Source organism: Podarcis cretensis, assembly GCF_951804945.1.
Source record: "Podarcis cretensis genome assembly, chromosome: 4".
Lineage (NCBI taxonomy): Eukaryota > Metazoa > Chordata > Lepidosauria > Squamata > Lacertidae > Podarcis > Podarcis cretensis.
This window is the reverse complement of record NC_137173.1, coordinates 68,427,630-68,445,132: the sequence shown is the minus strand read 5'-3', so window position 1 is coordinate 68,445,132 and position 17,503 is coordinate 68,427,630. Positions and strand designations below refer to the sequence as shown.

General features: G+C 39.6%; 1 protein-coding gene across 6 annotated transcripts in view; it reads right to left on the bottom strand.

Annotated features, from left to right (window-relative positions):
- The window catches only part of GPM6B (glycoprotein M6B), a 110,185-nt gene that overhangs the window by 25,567 nt on the left and 67,115 nt on the right, over nt 1-17,503 (bottom strand). For 3 of the 6 annotated variants that reach the window (XM_079972998.1, XM_079972995.1, XM_079972997.1), the window contains exons 1-2: nt 13,296-13,495; nt 3,809-3,928 (exon numbers count right to left, since the gene is read on the bottom strand). The exons of 1 other annotated variant lie outside the window; for it this stretch is intronic. In XM_079972998.1, the coding sequence (XP_079829124.1) occupies nt 3,809-3,928; nt 13,296-13,344 (169 nt within the window). In that variant the 5' untranslated portion in view covers nt 13,345-13,495. Of the gene's footprint in view, nt 1-3,808; nt 3,929-13,295; nt 13,496-17,503 lie in introns of those variants that run through there. 2 more of the 6 variants (XM_079972996.1, XM_079972999.1) reach the window with 2 other exon arrangements.

The window sequence follows — 17,503 nt, the reverse complement described above, 5'->3', positions numbered from 1 at the left end:
CACAGAGACCATTCTAAGATCACAACAGTGTGCATTCCGTGACAAAACATCAACGCATCATCACAGAAGCCTCTCCCCCAACTGAAAGAGTAAGGTGAGTTAGCTCAGGGCTAGCTTCCAATTATATTCATTACAGAAATTACTAGTATATGTAAGCAACCACTTTTCTGTCTGAGATACCCAACAGATTTCAAGTGCTTCCATATTTGCTTTTATTTTAAAAAGCCTATCAGCTCAGTTCACAATACACACCATGCCAAACCTGTATTAAGCAACAGCATTAATAAAATAATACAAAACATACGTCCATAATATAAAAACCTGCAAAGACTCCCCCCCCCACACACTTTCTTTTCTTTTTAAAGGATTTCCAATATATTTGAATAGGAGAATTCACTCAGGGACACCTTCACTACATTACTTTTAGAACATGGGGGGCGCACTGGATCTTTTAGGAAAGTCAGACTGTAACATGGGAAGAAATAAGCAAAAACATTCAGTAAGCAAAAACATTCAGAGCAATAAGGTAGATTATCCAGAGGTCAACGCAGATAAATGTGTGTGTATTCCCTTTCACAAGCTACACCTTCAAACTCATTAAGGCACAGATGCATTTTAAATTACCTTCAAAATAAATCTGTATTTAAAACTGAGGGGTATTTTGCCAACTTTCCTTACTTTGTAAGGATAGCTGACTATTATGTCAGTGTGGAAAAAATGAAAAATACATTGACATGTGAGCCCTGCGCTCTGTTTCTAATCCATTCAAAAGTTTGTTTTTGAAAGAAGATCAAGGAGAAGATGACTCTGTGATGGAGACAATTTATTTAAGCCTAGCAAGAAACCCATCACATAAAAGAGATTGCTCACATTTGCAACTGAATGTTGAGTCTGAAAGAAAAAAGGAAGGAAATCTTTACAAGCTGAAGAATTTAAGAGACTCTGTGTCAAACATTTTGCAGTCAAGAGCATGCATCTAAAACCACTTCAGAGCTATCTGCATCTGGAATTGGATAGAGCTTGTTCACTGCCTTTGCCTACCATAACATAACATAAAGCAGCTCCTTGCATAGCTGTCAACGTTTCCCTTTTTTAAAAAGGGAAATTCCCTTATTCCGAATAGGATTCCTCGCAAGAAAAGGGAAAAGTTGACAGCTATGGCTCCTTGGGAGTCCATGGACAATAGACATCAATGAAATAAACCGGTTAACAGTGAAAGACCTGGCCTGTATGAGGGGATAATTCACGAAGGGCAGATTCTATACAACCTATGGGTAAAATGTCTACCCTGTTTGCCCAACCTGGTGTAAGAAGAGGTAGAGGATGCTAGATAGAGTGGGAGCCCTATCCTATGGTGGAAGAGAAAGGAGCTACTAGTAGGGAGCCCCCAGATGCCTTGCAAAGATCTGCCTACAGTTTTTCCCACCTGGATCATGGATTGCTCCAGGTATGAAAAGAGGGAGGGCAAATAGGACATTTGTGCAACTACCCAACCTTACTAATGGTAGGGTTGCCATATTTTTGGGCCAAAGTTGTTGAATTTTTATTGCAACATCTAAAAAAGAGTGAGAAGTTGTTGAGCTAATTTTAAGGAAATTTGCCAGAAATCTAGGTTTCCAGCATGCGTTTCCATACGTCCAGATTTTCCCGGTCATTTAAGCGATTTCCGCCCGGACACTGTTTCTGACTGCCATATTCCAGCTATGTCAGGGAAATTCCAGATGTATAGCAGCCCTAACTAATGGGCCTCAACACAATTTCAAAGACAGATCTAGGGAATCGCCACTGGTTCAGTTGCACAGGGCGTGGAGCTTCTAGGATGCTGCAGCAGGAACCCCAACCATGAAATCCAATGGAAGGCAAGCGGCTGGTGGGTGGGGGCAGATTTTGGCGTCGGGCAGGCACCACTGAAATTTGAGACACCATGGTCCACCACTGATTCTTTGTTATAAGGAAAGCAAAGGGGAGCCAAATTCCAGTATTAGTTACCATCTATCCCTCCTGCAGTGGCTTTATAAGGTGCAACCCTGCTCCAGAGTATAACACCTACCCAGGGTAAGAACAGTGATTTTTCCTAGCTGTTGCTCTCTGGTTCCTTCCTGAATAGATTTCTTGCCAATTGGCAAAATCCTCTTGCATAGGAGATGAGTACCTAGGTTGGGAGAATGCAAAAGACAGGCTGGGACCCTACTTACTATCAAGGGTTTTAACAACTGTAACAATGGAAAGGTTGTTTTAATTGGGCTGCTGAAACAAAAAAAGCTTAGTGGAAAACCAGGTGTGCTTTTTTGTGTGAAAAGGCTGAGAATGAGAGCCCCGTTCTAGTTTATGCTGCTCCCTTTGACTATGTAAACACTTGGCTACTATTGGTAGATGAAAAGAAAAACAAGTATATCTCACAAAACTGAAGTCTGTCCTCCACAATCTAGGATTTCTTTCTTATATCTTTCCAGCTGAGGCAGTGATCCCACATATCTCAAAATGTACCCCAAAGCCATAATCAACAATAAAGCAAGCATTGACTGTGATGGAGCTATTTTTCTAGGCTTAAAAGATCTAGACCATTTGCTTTATATTACTGAGGGAAGAGATAGTTCGCAGATCCGTGTTATTTATCTGCGTCTGATTACTGACATTTCAGTAAAAAAAATCTACTGAACTGTACATCCAGTTGACCGATAGGCTACTGTAGCTTTTAAGCTGCCCAGAAAACAAGACTAAGCACAACAAAACTTCATTAGACGGTCAGTGACACACTGATATCATTTGTCTTTTCGTCTTGCTTTCTCAGATCCAGTTTAAAATTTATCCTTGCTATCTTACTATACATTCTTACTGGTTGCTTAAACTAAGACATTTTCATCCTCCAAGTTAAGGCACTGCTTAGAAATGCTACTAAGTGAGTGAAATAGAAATGCCTTAAATAAAATGAAATAAATAACATGTTTCATGCCAGCCGCAAAAAAAGTGATTGTAAAATATGAGTGCCATAGCAAATCAGCAGGCAGAGAACTTTATGCATTACTGCTAGGAAGCTTATATTCTGATCTTCAGGCCTGCTTGTCCACTAAGGATGATAAAAGAATTTGGAAGGGGGGAAATTATGAAAGAGCATATGGTGCAAATTAAATATGCAAGTTTGCTTTTAGCAAGGAGGAAGGCCATGGTCAAAAATGCATTCAGATGAGACATTCAAAACCACTATATATTTTAAATATGGAACCTTTCCCAACCTGGTGCCCTGCAGCTGTTGTTGAAATATGGCTCCTATCGTCCATAATTGTTAGCAATGCTGATTGGGACTTATGGGCATTTGAGCCCAACAACAACAATAGGGAGCAGAGTTAGCGCTGGCTGCTATGAAGAATACCTAACTCACAACCTCTCCACAGAAACTACCAGTCACTGAACCAATGGGAAAACAGCCCAAAGAAACAAGTATGAGTGTAAATTAAGTCTAAGGTGTAAATAAAGTCTAAAGTAGGCTATATTACTCCCTTGAGAACCACAGAAGTCAAATGTCTGGACTGCAAAGGATATGTGGAAGACCATTTGACTTCTTGTATATGGGCAGTTTTAAAGATTATTCTGAGTAGCCAGGTAAGTGATGCAAAATATGTCTTACTCTGAAAAACAGTTCTGAACAAATGCTTTGAAACAGACAACAAAAAAACCTGCCAAGTGAGAATCAGACACATCAACATATATATTTAGGAACATTTTTGCTACAGCTAGGAAAATGACTATTATGGTGCTATCATATTTAAATTTTCCAGTTAAGATATTAGACCCCCAGGCTTTTATTTACCTTGAATCCCCAAAGGACTAACATTGCCTCTCAATGCTGGCACATGATGGTACTGGTGTAGCCTTGAATTCCTGTACATCCATTGGTACCTGCCAATTTCCATTTCTGGTCTGGTGATCACTGCCAATTTTAGGTGGTAAAAAGTCAGTGTCTCCAGCAAAGTTCAGTTTTACTTTAAGTACTTTTATTCAATTCAGATTTACTATAAAGAAAGCAGGAAAGGGAGCAAGAATGCAGAAATTTATGCTGAGGTTTCGTAACAGAAGCCAGCCACACCCACACACCAATCAGAAGAAGGGGGAGAAATAATTAGCATTAGATTCTAGGGGCTGCAATTATTAGTAGAATTTAGGAAGCCTGCTAGTTTCCTCAGAGCACATATAAATTTGTATGTTGACATATCAGTAGCATCCAGTACTCTACAGCAGCCTCTCCCAACCTGGTTCATTCCACATTTTTTGGATAACTTCTCCCATCCGCTGGCTGGCTGGGGCTGATGGGAGTTGGAGGGCACAAGGTTGGGGAAAGCTGTTCTCAAGTCATTTTTATGGTATTCCCATCCTTTATCACATGCATTCCTCTGTTCCCTTCTTTACTGGCAGTGAGCCATTCTATAGCTGATAGATTACAGCAATTTTTTCTATCCTAATTGTGGGAAACCACATTTACTATTTTTAACTTTTCACTAAACCCAGCAGAGCAAGATTATCATTCCCAGATGGAGCGAGGGAAAAAAAAATATATCAAAGCACAATTTCAACTGTTGCAGTATTAAACAGTTAGCATCTTGAGAAAACAAGTAGATAAGGCAAAGCTGTAGCATATTGTGCAAAATTGTTCGAGGTTACACTGGCAAGTTCCTTTGATAATTTGATAGCATACTATTTATTAGAGTAATAGAAATTAGGGATGAAGAAATCTCTCTTTTTCATTCTTTCTGTCTTAAATTCAGTTCTTTACCTTTCTGAATCAGTTTAGAAATTCACCAGCACTTTAGTGCAAATTTCTCCTAATAAACACATTTTTGTATGCAGTTTTAATATGCACATTTATGCCAACAATTTCCCTATATATAATGCATATTTGTATGCTACGTTATTTGCAGAAATATATGCATTTTTATGTACACTTTCCCTAACATGCATTTTTGTACACATTGCAAAATTCAGAAAAGTTATGTTTCAGTTCACATATTTGTTTGAGAGCATGAATTAGGTAGCTTCCCATTTAATGCTAATGAAATCAAATTTCTTCTCTATCCCTAATAGCAATGAAATCAACAAAAAAAATCCTTAAATATAGATATTACAAAAAATCTAAATGCTGATTTAGAAGTTAAAAAATAAGCCAAAGTTTTATGTATTATCTTCAGCAAGTCCCCCTCTTCATACTCCTGGAAGTTGTCAAACAATAACCAATAACATGCAGTACTTTATATTCTACTAGGAAGTAACATCTAAGTCTAAGTGCCCTGAATGTTGGGAAGATGCTTTTGATAAACCCCACCAAGGCATTTCATTATCAGATGTTTTCAATTGTGGAGAGATCAACACAAGATGGATCCTTTCCTCAAATGCACTGTTGTTCTTAGTATTTGATTCCATATTCTTAAGACATTAAAATTTTATTAAGGAGCATGCAACAGGTTTCATGGAGAAATGGGACCCAAACTCCCCAAATGGTATTACTTCTGCACAATGTCTGTTCATTACTTTGGGGTTTAAGTGGAAATCCCACTCAAATGAAAAAAGTTGTGAAATCACCAGTGCAGTGTTTATGGAGTATGCTTTAAATATTCTATTCAGGCTTTTCCAAGTCTTCTTGCAAATCAGTCTTGAGTTGGGTTTGGTTTTGAGGCAACTAAACTGCTTCAGATTTCCCTGGAGAATAAAAAGCAAATCAACCCGGTTGCTGCTATATAACCACAAAATTAAAAGTGTGTGTGGGTTTCAAATGGAAGTGAAATCTTTTGCATCTGCACCCATCTCATAAAGCCAATGCTGATTCTGTAAAGAAACTGAGGCCTTGCAGCAAAAATCTAAGGAGTTTAACCACCATGGACTAAGTTATTTTTGATCCATACACTTTTTATATCTGTCTAAGAAAAAGATCCTCTCTTAGATAGCTAATTATCAACATTTCCTTGAGCATATGTCCATGTTATTCAGCTGTGGCTGTTTCCGCTTAATGCACAATCAGTCTTCTGTCTTTAGGCCCACAATGGATGCCACAGCAGCTGACCACGATCTCAAACAAGAAAATGGAGGGCTGGCTGATCATTTGCAGCATTTTAATTTTTTTTGCATATATGGGTTATGCAGTTGTCTCTCTGTGTGAGCTTTGTAATTATGCTTCTTCAAACTGCTTCCACATTAGAGTCCTTTAGTATTACTGGGGCACTGCTTCTTCACAAATTGCTGGAGGAAGAATCAAAATGGAGGTTCCTCACAGGATTAAAACATAGCACTATGTTAACTAGCATTTCTATCACGCCTGCTCACAAGTAAGTTCCATTCAGCCCTGCCAGCTTTATATATAGTTTATTGCTTACAAGTTCAGCCTCTGTTATAGCTACCTATTGATCCCAGCTGGGGGTTAGTGAGAAATTACTCCTTGAATAGCCTCTCTGAATTGCCCTGATGTCAGTTTATGTTCCCACCAAAGGGGACACTTTAATTACTTATTTCCTTTCTCTTTTCATTTTTAATAGTGAAATGGTACTTATTCATTTCTCAACGTGAACAGAAACTAACATTCAGAGCATCTATTCAACGGGCAATTACTCATTAAATCCTTCAGACTGGGATCAACAGGAAGCAATTACACAGGAAGAACCTGAAAAAAGGAAGTGTTTAATTTAAAGGCGCAAAAGCCCTGGAAAAATCTTAATAGTGCTTTGTGTATCCACACTTGACAGGCTGGGGCTGCCATTGCATTGTATTGCAGGAAAATCAGTCATAATTTATCAGATTGTGGGGCAGGAGACATAGGAGGAAAACATGGAGAACACTGCAGTGATCTAACAACAACCTGTGTACTTACTCTCTCTCTCTTTCTCTCTCACACACACACACACACACACACGGAACGGTCAAGCTTTGTTCACTCTTTTTTTTTTTTTTACAGAACATCCAGATTACGTTCAAAAGTGAGTGAACAGCAGATGATAATCCCAGACAAAAAGGGCTAACATGGAAGCAACCAGCAGTTCCTTCCCTTTCTTAAAGACATTTTAATGGCCCAGAGAATTGTAGTTTTTCCTTGAGGAAACTAGTAACCAGTACAGCACAATTAAGAGGCATTACTATTCTCTAGATGGGATGGGGTAATCTAAAGTGGAAACACGGTGTACTATTTCTTAACCACCCTTGTACAGCTTTATTTTAAACAAATGATTTTTAATATGTTCTTGGCCTGTGGCAGGACATATGGGCAGACTCAGTGCCAACACAAGGCTACACCTGCACCCTTCCATCACTTGCTGGGAAAAGACTCCTGCACCAGAGCAAGAAGATCATACTAGGTACTTCTACAAACAGGGGTCATGGAAAAGGAAGAGATGAAGGTGCCATTAGCACAAACCTGTGCCCCACAGTCCTAGCCCTGCTGGTAGACCAAATTTTGCACCTCTTGGGACCTGTTGCAAGGGCCTCTCTCTCTGTACATAAAGAGTAAATAAATGTCAAGTTTAAACAGCATGCCGCAGAGGGTTATGCTGCAACAGCTAAAGCCTTCCATAAAAATATTACTTTGATTATGTAAGCGTATTGACTTCATTAACATTTTCCTATGCAAATTATTTGAGCCCCTCTGATCTAAGCAATCTCCTCTTGTATGACTGCTTTTCCGGATGCAATCCATGCATGCAGAAAAGCAGCGATGCTTTGGGGAAGCTCAACTCTTATCACCAGGTGATGCCCCAGCATGGCTGAACAGATGGCTGACAACAGCAATCACATGTGATGGAAGGGGTATGAATCCTTCTCCTGTCCTCCCAAACAGGTGCTTTGCACTGTCAAAGCAGACAAACACCAGCCATCTGTTTGGCAGAAGTGACCTTCAAGCATAGAAGCATGTGCAGACCACGACTGCACTCTCTAACGTTTGGCCCATTTCTTTGTTCAGTCACCTCTAGAAGCATGATCTGTGCAAGAATACCCATTTCTACCTATCACCCTTGTTAGACCATGATGATGCCATTTTTACTGTCACCATTTTTGTCATTCCATGGCTCTGTGCCTACCTACATCATTGCAACTAGGTGCAACCTATCAATCATAGGCCCCTCTGACAGTTGCCGAGAAACAATACATGATAAGTTGAAGTTATAAAGGTAAAGGGACCCCTGACCAGTCGTGGCCAACTCTGGGGTTGTGGCGATCATCTCGCTTTACTGGCCGAGGGAGCTGGAGTACAGCTTCTGGGTCATGTGGCCAGCAGGACTAAGCCGCTTCTGGCGAACCAGAGCAGTGCACAGAAACGCTGTTTACGTTCCCGCCGGAGCGGTACCTATTTATCCACTTGCACTTTGACATGCTTTCGAACTGCTAGGTTGGCAGGAGCAGGGACTGAGCAATGGGAGCTCACCCCGTCACGGGGATTCAAACCGCCGACCTTCTGATCGCCAAGTCCTAGGCTCTGTGGTTTAACCCACAGTGCCACCCACGTCCCTTAAAGGTAAAGGTAAAGGGACCGCTGACCATAAGTTGAAGTTACAGCATCCCTCAAATCAAGAATTCTGTGTGAACCTGAATATGACTGGGGAGATGTTCATTTTATTGGAGAGGGCAGATCCAGATATCCATCAATTTGCACACATGGAACTGTCCATAAAACTAAAATGAAGTGGCATAGCCTTTGCAGGGCATGGGAGCTGTGTTCATCAACACTCACATGCCTGTGAATAACTGCTAAAGCTGGAAAAATTAGTTTTGATTTTTTTTTTTTTTGCCATACTTGTACAAATTATGTAACTAATCCCTTTCTCCAAAGATAAGCATTCACCAAGTTTATTAAACACTGTAAGGATCAGGTAAATTTGCAATTTCTACCCCCGATCCAAACCATAGTTTCTGACATATCTGGCTTCCGTGCTGTCACGCAATATGCCACAAATCCTAAGTAAGTATTGAAAGCTTAATGAACCTACAGTAAAATGTAAAACACATAGGAAGCCAACAGTATGACTGGGCATGAACAGTATCCTACCTGTGACTGCTGGTGAGCAGAAGTAGCTGGAGTTAATTCCAACATTGAAACTGATCTCAAATATACACACTTAAAAGTGCTTGCACTATGTAAGCCTACAATTTAGATTCCAGAAAACTCTGATTTTATTTCTTTTTTTCACCACCATTTCAGATTTTCCGTATTTTTAATGGCAACACACCTTCCACTTGAAATCTCTCAGCAATTTCTCATAGGAAGGTTAATAGTCAAATGTTGAAGTCCTTCTAATATGCATGTCTTCTCAGAAGTAAGTACCACTGAGTTCAATGGTGTGTACTCCCAAGGAAGTTATTATGGCACTGCAGCCTAAACAGTGCATTTTGTGTGATCAGGTTTTTCTTGCTTGCTGTAAAAAACAAGCATCATTTCATACATTACTCAAATATAGCAATTCTTTTGGAATTTGCTTTTTAAATCTACTATAACCTTATAGCCAGTTTGCTCTGGACATCTGCAATAAATCTTGTATGACATGTTTCTCCTGTGCTTTACTTATTGGGATAGTATCCCCACCCCAAATTAATACAAACATCTTGTCTGTGTTAATATGTATCTGGGTGTATTTCCTCCTCCTCTGCTGATATAAAATGGCATTCATTTTACCCATTTATTCCATCTCAGTAAATCCGCCTATCCCCATCCTCACTTTTTGATTTAATTTAATGCCTGCAAGATAAACCCTGTCATTTACAATAATTTATAAACCTTCAGCTTTAAATGCACTCAATCTGTCTTGCAGCCTGTAAAATATCTGCTCAACATTTCCACGGACAATGTTCATAGCCTATTCCTTTGATATTTGATAATCGGAATAAAGCAGCATATTAACAAGAGTGTCACACAGTTTCACCAATTAAAAGAACAGCAAATGCCACAATGGCTCCTCTCCAGAGAAGCCTTAAGGATACTGCAAATCACACTGTGTATTTTTTTGGCTAATCTTTTTTTCATACAGTTCTAGAGATTTATAGTATAAGACATACTTAGTTTGAAACGTATTTTAATTACACATTCACCAAAAACTAAACGTCAAGGACTCAAGTATTTAAAAACATTTTACAGTACATTAGAATGACAAATTAGATGCACTATTGTGCCACTTCAGATGTAAACCACCATGGGCATATAACCATCATGTTAATGGCACGCAAGTCCCATTGATTTCAATGACACCTAAGTTGGTCATAACTATAATTTCATGTTGATTTCAATGGGACCAAAGTGTAAGTAACTTGCTCTGGTATCCAACTTATTCACTCTGTGTGCTAATCTTTACAGCTACGGATTCCTTTCTATGACAGTAGGTTATTGCTGTTCAACAATTCAAGAAAAGCATTATTATTTTTTGTAGAAACACTGCTGTGCGTTTCTAGAATGTTACAGAAAGGATGATAGGTCCACTGCACTTTTTTTTGAATATCAATTGCAGAATTCTTATGGGTGTGGACAGTAGAGAAGATTTCACTCAGAATGTACCAACAATTATTTCAATCACCTCAACACTTGAATCTTTATTTCCATACAAGGTGATGTTTAAAATAATCAAAACGATATATTTTAACAGTGACAAGTGTGCGGATATTTCCTTGTTTAATATCTGACATTTCGATAACACACCAACAATTGCTTCATAGAGATGACCAATGAAAAAATATGCTACAATTTAAGACAGGTTTTCTTTTAAATGGACGTAATTACATTTTTTAAAGTCATGTTATTTAGAAAACATTTGCATTACTTAAAAAAAAATCTAGGGATTTTGATACAGCTTTTAACAGTGTGAAAGGGTTTGTGTACTGATTTTTTTCTCCATATTAAGTTCCCATGGTTTGTCATACACCTGAAAGCAGTACAAAATTCTTATGTGTCTTGTAAATAATACTGCCAAGGGGATTGGAAAAACAACCCACAGTAATATCCATAAAGGTCCTTGGGTGTTAAATACTACAAACAAAATCTAAAACACCAGCCAAAGAAATTATGCATATCTAAATTCTATTCTAAAAAATGAAAGAGAAAAAAAAACCTGACAGGATTTCAAAGCCTAGTAAAATGCTTCCATCCTCTTAATTTCAGTTAGGAATGTCTCCGAAATAGCCATTTAGAAATGTAAATATTTTTTTAAAATAGTAATACTGTAATACCCAAAGCATAAATAGTCAGAGTCTGGTCTGAGTTTTAGGTGAGGGGAGCTATTCATATTTTATTTATCTTTGTAAACCTAACCCATTCTACAAAGGGGAACATCATAACGTGGGTGATTACTTTCTTTTAAAGACTTTATAAGCCGCACCCTTTACAGACGATCAAGGAAAAATGGTTTACTTCCAAATAAGTCTGTGCAATCTAGCAAACTAACTAAAGTCAGGATACAATAGCAAAATCAGAAGTGTCATCTTAAACATAGAACGATTCTGCAAGCTTAGGTGATGTTTAAAGGCACATACATGACACTAGTCCTGAAATGCTTTAGACATGGGCCATGATCAAAAAGACTATGAGCCTAAGTGGACTTTGCACTTGTGTTTCTTAAACAGCAACACAACACCCATCCCAAGTTGCAAAGCAAACTGCTTCTGGAATACAGAAAACTTTCAATAGGGGTTTGCGATATGGCACTGAGATAGATATAGTATAGAGATGATAGATAGATAGATAGATAGATAGATAGATAGATAGATAGATAGATAGATGATTGATGATAGATAGATAGATAGATAGATAGATAGATAGAGAGAGAGAGAGAGATATAGATAGATTATATCCATCCCATCAAGCTGGTGCAAAGGCTAAGCAATTCTTTAGATGCCACCAATTAACTTTCTTTGCAAGGGTGGTGTGGTGAAGGAAATAATGAATATACACCTTACACGCCAATCCTAAAGTTTCACTGATTTCAAAGACATTCATTCAAGTACAATTCACTTCTTGGCCTCTTCCGTTCACTTAACAAAGAGTGCTAATTGTATTTTTTGAAATTCAAAATGCAACTGCTTATGAAGCAATATTGAAAAAGGATCTGTACACACTTTGGAGGGCTCATTATATAAGAAGCACCTTTCAAAAACAACTTTATCCATTGAAACAACAACAAAAACAACCTTCCGGGGTGTTTGTCCCCATCGTGGGCATGCTAGTGTTTTGATATGTTTTGATTCCTTAGCATTGTCATGTTTCAGGTAGAATATTCAGGCTATTATTTTATACAATGGCTGAACTATTCACCAAATTTTACTTTATTGAAATTGAAGCTCTTATAATATTGTATGTTTTAGATGTTTCACTGAGCAACACAATTAAAATTTGCGGAATATTTATCGCATCACTGTACATTTAACTAACAGATTCTTTTCCGGACACTCTAAACCATTAATTTAGAAGTATTCATTAGCAATTTAGGAAGAAATACAAAGAAACCACTAGTAACAATATATATAACAGGTCCTGTAAGTTTTAAAATTTCTCAAACAAGATAAAACACTGGAACCAATCCTTTAGGGTGTGCTCATTCCCTTTCAAGTCAGTGGTTTTATACAAGTGTAAATGGCTGCAAAGTTTCTAAATAACTACACTAGCTGCGACAGAGAAGTGCAATCGAATGAAATAATGCAGGCTGTTAACTTTGTTTCATTGATCTTTAAGAATAACAACAACCAGCAACATTCAGATTTGATTTCTCTTGCCACACTGCCATTTTCTGGTCTATAAGTCTCTCAATTGGAACATTTGCCCCCAAACACTATTGTGCACTTTAATTATTTGCATAATATTACTGCCTCATTCTCTTCCCCCAAATATAGAAATGCAACACATAAGTGCTGTACAAGAAAGAAAAAGAAAACAAGCCATTATGTCTACACTGGCAGAAAGCTTCCTGTTACAGTAATACTGGATCACCCAAACCCCTACCATCAGACTCAAAATGTGTGAATAAGGCATGCATGCATGTATGTACTTACACACACACACACACACACACACACACACACACAATTTTTCTCTAAACTGCAAAAAATGCAGTCTGGGTTTTTTCATGGGATTCGAGATGGCTGAAAACACCAACTTAGAGATGTTGGGAGAGATGGCTGTTCCATTAATCTGCTGTCAAGCCATACAGCATAAAAACCACTGGAAGCTAGAAGATGCCATAATGATAATTTAAGCACTGCTCTAAAGAGAGTGACAAACATAGCCTAAATCTTTTCACTTAAGGTTCTTAAAAAGATTTAAACAGTCTATTGTTCGGTCCTCTGGGTACCTTTTTTCTCTTGGCTTTGTTCTGTATTTTCCTCCGCTGCAGTTTCCATGGCTGGCTTTATACCATCCACCAAAAATGCTCTCGCTCCCCGCCCCCAGCAAAGAGTCTCTCTTCCTTCTTTCTTCCTTCCCTTCTGTCTCTTATTTACCGCCGCAGTGATTGAGTGGCTCTGTTCCTCACTACAGTAGATTACGCTCCTTTCCAAAATGCACAAAGTCGTGTCAGCTTTAGTTTCGATCTGCCTACTGGTCCATAAAGATCTCTGCCAGGAAACACTCAGCCATACGTCAGAGACCCCAGTTATAAAATAGCAGGTCTGTGCTCGATTGTCTCCCCACTCTCTGTGTGTTTGCAATGGGAGCGTGAAGGGGGGGATAAACCCAGCTAGCCTCCCTTTTTTCACATGGTCTCTACTTTCCTGTTCTCCCTATGAATGTTAACCAATTCTGTGGTGCAGAATAGATTAGTGACATCAGAAGAGGGGCTGCATCTGAGGGAGTGAGCAGAGCCCCCTCCTGTTGCATGACTCAGCGATGACACTCACCCCTCACCATACGCCACCTCTAAGGAGAGCCCATGGCATCACATGACAAGACTCCCTTTCCCATGATGATCGCCTATTTATTATGCTTGGAATTTTTATTAATTCCACATGCCCCCAGTTCTTACAAAGAACATGCCTGTTTCCTTTGTAGTTTTGGGTTTTGACTTGAAGGATGCCTGGTTTGAACACAGTTTAGAAAATAAATGCATATTTATGCCCATCAAATAACTATGTACCATGTGCTTATATGGTAATGAGGAGGTTCTCACATCTCTGGGGCAGTTAAGCTATTATGACCAGTGAAGAGAGGAGGTGTTCAGGTGAGATGAATACTAGAGGTACATAAGATCTCAACTTTCCAAGTTCCAAAGTTAGTTTCCTTCTATTTACGAAGGAGCATCCTTATTGAAATAGAAGCTTAAAAAAGATGACAGGATGTCGTCATCCAGTCATAGGCAAATTTTTATCAGGAGATGACGGAGCATAGCACATCATTCGCTGAGCCCATGTAATAGACGTTGGCTTGAAGATTTTTGCAAGTCAAACATTTTCTTTGCCAGTTATTTTGTTTGTTTAGTACTGTGCACAGGGGATCTGAAGATTAAGATCTGAAGCAGATGTTACATTTGCACACGAACTGTATTCTCAATACACATGATGAAAAACCAGATGAAATGTTTTATTTCATGGAGTGTGTTAGAAGGTATTCTTCAGAGTCATAAACTAGCATCGGAGGAGAGTTGGGGAGCTTCTGTCATGCTAGATTTCCATGTGCAGGGGTTGCCTGCAGTGACCGACAGCATTCAGACGTGTTTTCTTCCCACTCACCCCCTGCATTCTGAGCTGACAGACCCATGAGCTTTTTCTTCAATGCTCAGATCTGTCCTCAGAGAGCAGTAAACTAGACTACAAAGCTATCAAATACAAAGTCAAAAATCCCAGGTAAATACCAACCTGCTAAATTCAGCGCAAGAGACAGTTAGCATAAAGGAAGAGCTAATTCAGCAAGGAGAACAATTGGATACCCTTTCCTACTTCATCACAACTACAATGGCTCCTGGGACTTCTCACCTGTCGTGTCCACTTATCTCCCCCTGTCTTCCAGGGTGTGTACGGGTGGGGGTGTGTGAAGCATTCAACATGCTTGAGGTTACCTAATCCCATGGGTTCTTTTCCCCTTTCAAAACACATGACTGGGGCCTTACTTTTGTGAACCCTGAGTAACATCGCTTTTCCATTTTCAGAGTTCACCAAATGTGTGTGTCCAGGAGCCTTGGAAATTGCATACATGGCAAAACATTGCATTATCTGAACAGTGTGCTATGGCTTCACCCTATGGTCTTCCCTATGAGAAACCTCTGAGATATAGCTAGATATTTACTGCTAAAACCCAACTCCATTTTTAAAAAGACATTTTCTAGCACCACATGGAGACTACCAAGACATGAACATCTAGCGTGAGATGCAACAGCTCTCTTTCAGTCATACAACACTGAAGAAGAAGAGGAAGAGGAAGCAGCAGCAGCAGCGTTTGGATTTGATATCCCGCTTGATCACTACCCTAAGGAGTCTCAAAGTGGCTAACATTATCCTTTCCCTTCCTCCCCCACAACAAACACTCTGTGAGGTGAGCGAGGCTGAGAGACTTCAGAGAAGTGTGACTAGCCCAAAGTCACCCAGCAGCTGCATGTGAAGGAGCGGAGATGCGAACCCAGTTCACCAAATTACGAGTCCACAACTCTTAACCACTATACCACACTGACTCTCAACCTTGTGTGATGCACCACTATATCTGCAGCTATACTTCTCCCCACACCACACTGTTAAAGAAGATTCCTACATTCTCCCTCCTTCAAACACTAACCCAGCATTGGGGAACCATTGGCCCTTCGGATGTTGCTGAACTACAACTCCCATCAGTCCTAGCAATCATAGCCAACACCCAAGGATGATAGGAGTTGTAGTTCAGCAACATCTAGATGGCCAAAGGTTCCCCACATCTGCACTAGCCCATGGTAGATGGGATGGGCACTCGCAGGAACCAGTGCAAATATATGTATCCTTAAAGATAAGATAACTCTTCACCCCCATAAAATGCAAGAAACAATTCTATCAGTGAACCATATCCAAACCACAGAAACCAGGAACACCAAATTGGAAGCAAGTGTGACACAATTCAGGAGAAATTTGGAAACAATAATATGACAAGGCTTGGGAGAGAATCAGTGACAAAAGAGAAGAAGCACAATTTTACGTCCTTCAAAATTCAAAGTATTTTCGAAATGATCAGTGTGCATTACAGGAGGCTATGAAAGAATAGCATGGGTACAACCCAGCTAAGTTTGTGAATTTTGTCATCAACAGAAAACAAATTTCCTTCTCTGGCCACCACCCTACTTAGACTAGCAAGTCAAGACATTAGAATAGATGTCTTTCAAATTTGCAGAAGCAGATCTACATTAATGAGCACAAATTAAATGTATATTAGATTATCAGCACTCATCCTCTCTGCCGAAATATTTTACATTGTCAGTACCAGCATCTGAAATTTTATATGACACAACTGACTGTGAGGATTGCTCCCTACACCTTGATGCTTCAACATTATAAACAAAAAAAAGGGGGGCAGGATAATCTAAATCAATGTGTGTGGATTAGAAGGGAAAATGTGACTGGCCCAGAATACTGACTCACTCACATAGGAAATGTAACTTTTGGCTAAAAGATAAAGGGAACAGGACATGCAGAAAATGGTACGATAATCTGTCACCTGATAGTAACCAATTATTCATCCTCTCTCTCTCTCTCTCTCTCTCTCTCTCTCTCTCTCTCTCACACACACACACACACACACTTCAAAGTGCTTTCTTCCCTCATGCACCAGAATTTATTCTCCATTGTAGCCAGATGAGTCCAGCCCCAAAGAGTCTGTGCACAATTACGTCTGAAGACCAAGAGACATGACTCCTCCCTTTCCCATAACTTCAACAAGCCCTGATCCAACATTAGGGAGGGAGAGAGAAGCTGTTGTATTGTGAGACAGAAGTAGCAAGTGCATTCTTTTCCAGCTACAGCCATTTCATGGCAGTCCCATTGTGGGGTTTGTTTGTTTTTTAGCCATCTCTTCTTCCAAGGAGTTCAGGATGCCATTCATGATTCTTCCACCCCAATCTTATCATAGGAAGAGTCTGCTGCATGAAAACAGTGGCCCATCTAGTCCAGCATCCTCACAGTGGCCAGCCAGATGCCCATGGGAAGCCCCTAAGCAGGAAGTAAGAATAACAGCACTCTTATGATTCCCAGCAATTGACAGTCGAAGTACAACACTGCCATCATGGCTGGTAGCTCTTGATAGCTTATTCTACTGGAATGTTGCCTTATCCTCTTAAAGCCATCCAAGTAGGTGGTCCCACTTCTTGTGGTAGCAAATTCCATAGATGAACTCTATTACTTCAAACTATAGTTTTATCACCACAACCACTTTGAGGGTTAGACAAGAGAGCACTATAGACTGGCCCAAAATCTCCCAGTGAGGGCCACAGCTGAGCAGAAACTTGAACTGGAGCTTTCACAGTCCTAGCCCAACTCATTAGGCACAACACCACATTGTCCCTCAATGCATGGGTGAAGCTGCAAACAACTTCAAAGCCTTGTTGATTTCATA